Source organism: Vigna unguiculata, chromosome 10, assembly GCF_004118075.2.
Source record: "Vigna unguiculata cultivar IT97K-499-35 chromosome 10, ASM411807v1, whole genome shotgun sequence".
NCBI lineage: Eukaryota > Viridiplantae > Streptophyta > Magnoliopsida > Fabales > Fabaceae > Vigna > Vigna unguiculata.
This window is the reverse complement of record NC_040288.1, coordinates 38,312,464-38,315,250: the sequence shown is the minus strand read 5'-3', so window position 1 is coordinate 38,315,250 and position 2,787 is coordinate 38,312,464. Positions and strand designations below refer to the sequence as shown.

Here is a 2,787-nt window from a genome sequence, read left to right as displayed (position 1 = left end):
AAAATAGTATTTTATTATCACACATAATAAGAACCGAACTATTTTGGTGATTAATTTAATAAATTGTATTTTACTTTTTACTTAGACAACAAGATTTTTTTCTTATCAAACAAGATTATGAAATGAAATTGAAGATAAATTTTTTCACACAAAATAGTTATATACATAGAATAAAATACAACTAAAAAGTTTAGTATTCACTTAATTTTAGTTTTGACTTGATTACAAAGAAAAATATATTAGATATGTGGGATTTATTTTCTATTTATAATTATATTAAATTGTACATTCATTTTTGTTGTATTAAATTTACTGATTTACTTATGAAATATTAATTATATATATATTTTTAAAGTATAAATTATTTCTTTTTAAATAATGATAAATATACATTAAATTAAATTGTTTATTTTTGAAAAAATATTTATTAATTTATTTTACTTGATAAACTAACTATTAGTATATTATTTATAAATATAATCTTCTATATATACATAACATATTTATATATATATATATATATATATATATATATATATATATATATATATGTTATATTTATCATAATATCCATAAATAAAGCTTCATGTTTATTTTTTTGAAATTTGTAGAATACAATAGAAAAACAAAAACAAAATCACCTTGAAAGTTCGTTTCCAAACCGAATTCAGACCTGTAAAATAAACAGGTAAAGTTTGGTAATTGATTGTATAAATGTTTGCTTTTTTGGAGGCCTGACTACCATACTTTCTGCATTCCTTTCTTTCTTTCTTATTAATAAGAATAAAGGGTTTAGTTTTGGTTTCAAAAACATTGATCAAATGAAAAACACAAAACCCAAGTTTCTCTTTCTGACAACACTGTCAAAAAGTAATCCAAATTGTTGTTGCTAATGATGCAGTGCTTGTCACTTTGATTACAGCTACTCTCATCTCCAATCTATAAAACATGGGTTACAGCTATAGCTTCTTCATCAACAACACATAACAATGTGAACACAAACAAAAAGCTAAGAAAAATACCTTACTTCCATACCCTGAATCTCCTTTTTCCACCATCCTTTTCACCTTTATATTCTCTTTTATCTTTTGTGTCCATTCTTTAATCCTCTTCACTTTTTGGCCGGTTGTTTCTGCATCATTCAACATACATTATTATAATTCCTTAGCCTAATCACCTTTTCCTCCCACTATATATTCTTTCTTCATAACCTCAGATTTTCATCATACACAAAACAAATTCAGCTTCAAGTTATGGCCACCACCACTACCTATGCTTCTTCTTCTTCATCACATAGATCATTGGCCATGGTGTTGGCTTTTGTCTCTGCAGTGGTGTTGTCTCCGTTGTATGGGAATTCAAGAAGTGACAGAAGGTACTATGAATCAAAATGGAGCTCTGGTGGTTTTGTTCTGCCTATGTTTCTTGCTGGTCTCATAATTGCCATAAGAACAACCTCTTCTTCTGTGTCTTCATCATCATCAACACCAAGAGCTTCCTTTCTACCTTCTCCTGAGCCTTCGTGGGTGTTCAGAGTTGGAAGCTCTTCCTGGGGTTTGGGGATGATTTTGGTTATGCTCATGCTTGTTCTTCACTGGCAAGCCTCAGTTCAAGAATTCTTATGGAGATAGAAGCATGAAATCGTTATAATCTCTCGTTTTTTTTGTTTCAGAGTGTTGCATTTTATGTATATGTGTTATATTTTTAACGTATGAATATCAGAAACTACTGAGAGTTAATTATGCATGGTGGTAATAGCTTTTGATTTCGTATTTTGATATCTTAAAAGCTGAATGTATTACTTTCATTCTTATTACGTGAATGTTATTAAACTAAAAAGATAAATATATAAGATATTAAAATATATAAATATGTGAAAAGAAATAACTTTTTTTAATATTTTAAATGCGAATTTAAGTAGAAATAACAGAATTAATAATATATAAAAAATTGAAAACATATTATGGTAAGGTTTTGAGTGTAAAGGAATATCTTAAAATTTAATTGCATTGATGTCCAATTTAAAAAAAAAAAAATCAAAGATTGATGTTATTATAAAATAATAAAGGACAAAATGGTAGTTTCATACAAAAGGATATAGAAGAAAATTTAGAGGGTGCAAGAAGCAGCAGCAGCCCGAAAGGAGATGACTGAAAAAAAATTTATTGTTGGGTCCATGAAGTGGATTTCTACAATTTAATCATGATTTACCCCATCAAGCCCAATCGTTCAAAAAATATCTAGTTAAAAACTGGAGTTTGACTAATCATAAAAGAAAACTTCACTTGTTAAATTTATTTAGATTTAATTAAATTTTAAGTCTCACGTAATTGATTTTTAATATTATCTTTTTTATTAATTGAATAATATGACTATTATTTTGTCTTGTTGTCTTATTTTCATGTTTGCAGATGTTAAAGACTGTGAGAATTTAAATATAAACAACAAAAGACATTTCTTATAATATATTAATCGTAATATTATTTTATATTAAATACAAAATTTCATATTTCTCAAGTGTACACAAGAAAACCAGATGAGAAGAATAGATGAATAATAGAATAGATGAAAAGAAGTCACAACTTTTTAACTACTATAAAGTTATTTGGAATGAAACCGAATTAGTGAAGGAAAACTGAATTCATTAGAATGAAAGTGAGTGTAGAAGATGTGGTGTGGAAGCAAAGAATATCCCAATTCCAAGGACCAAAAGATTTTGATGTCACTCTTGAAAGTGAAAGCGTGGAAGAAGAATAAGAAGGTGGAGTTAGGTTTAGATTATTCTTC

The 2,787-nt window shown here is 27.1% G+C and overlaps 1 protein-coding gene across 1 annotated transcript; it reads left to right on the top strand.

Annotated features, from left to right (window-relative positions):
• The first annotated feature begins 1,211 nt into the window (after nt 1-1,211).
• LOC114166508 lies at nt 1,212-1,744 on the top strand. Its single transcript, XM_028051249.1, has one exon. The coding sequence runs from the start codon at nt 1,254-1,256 to the stop codon at nt 1,629-1,631; it is 378 nt and encodes a 125-aa protein (XP_027907050.1). The 5' UTR covers nt 1,212-1,253; the 3' UTR covers nt 1,632-1,744.
• Nucleotides 1,745-2,787: the final 1,043 nt, after the last annotated feature.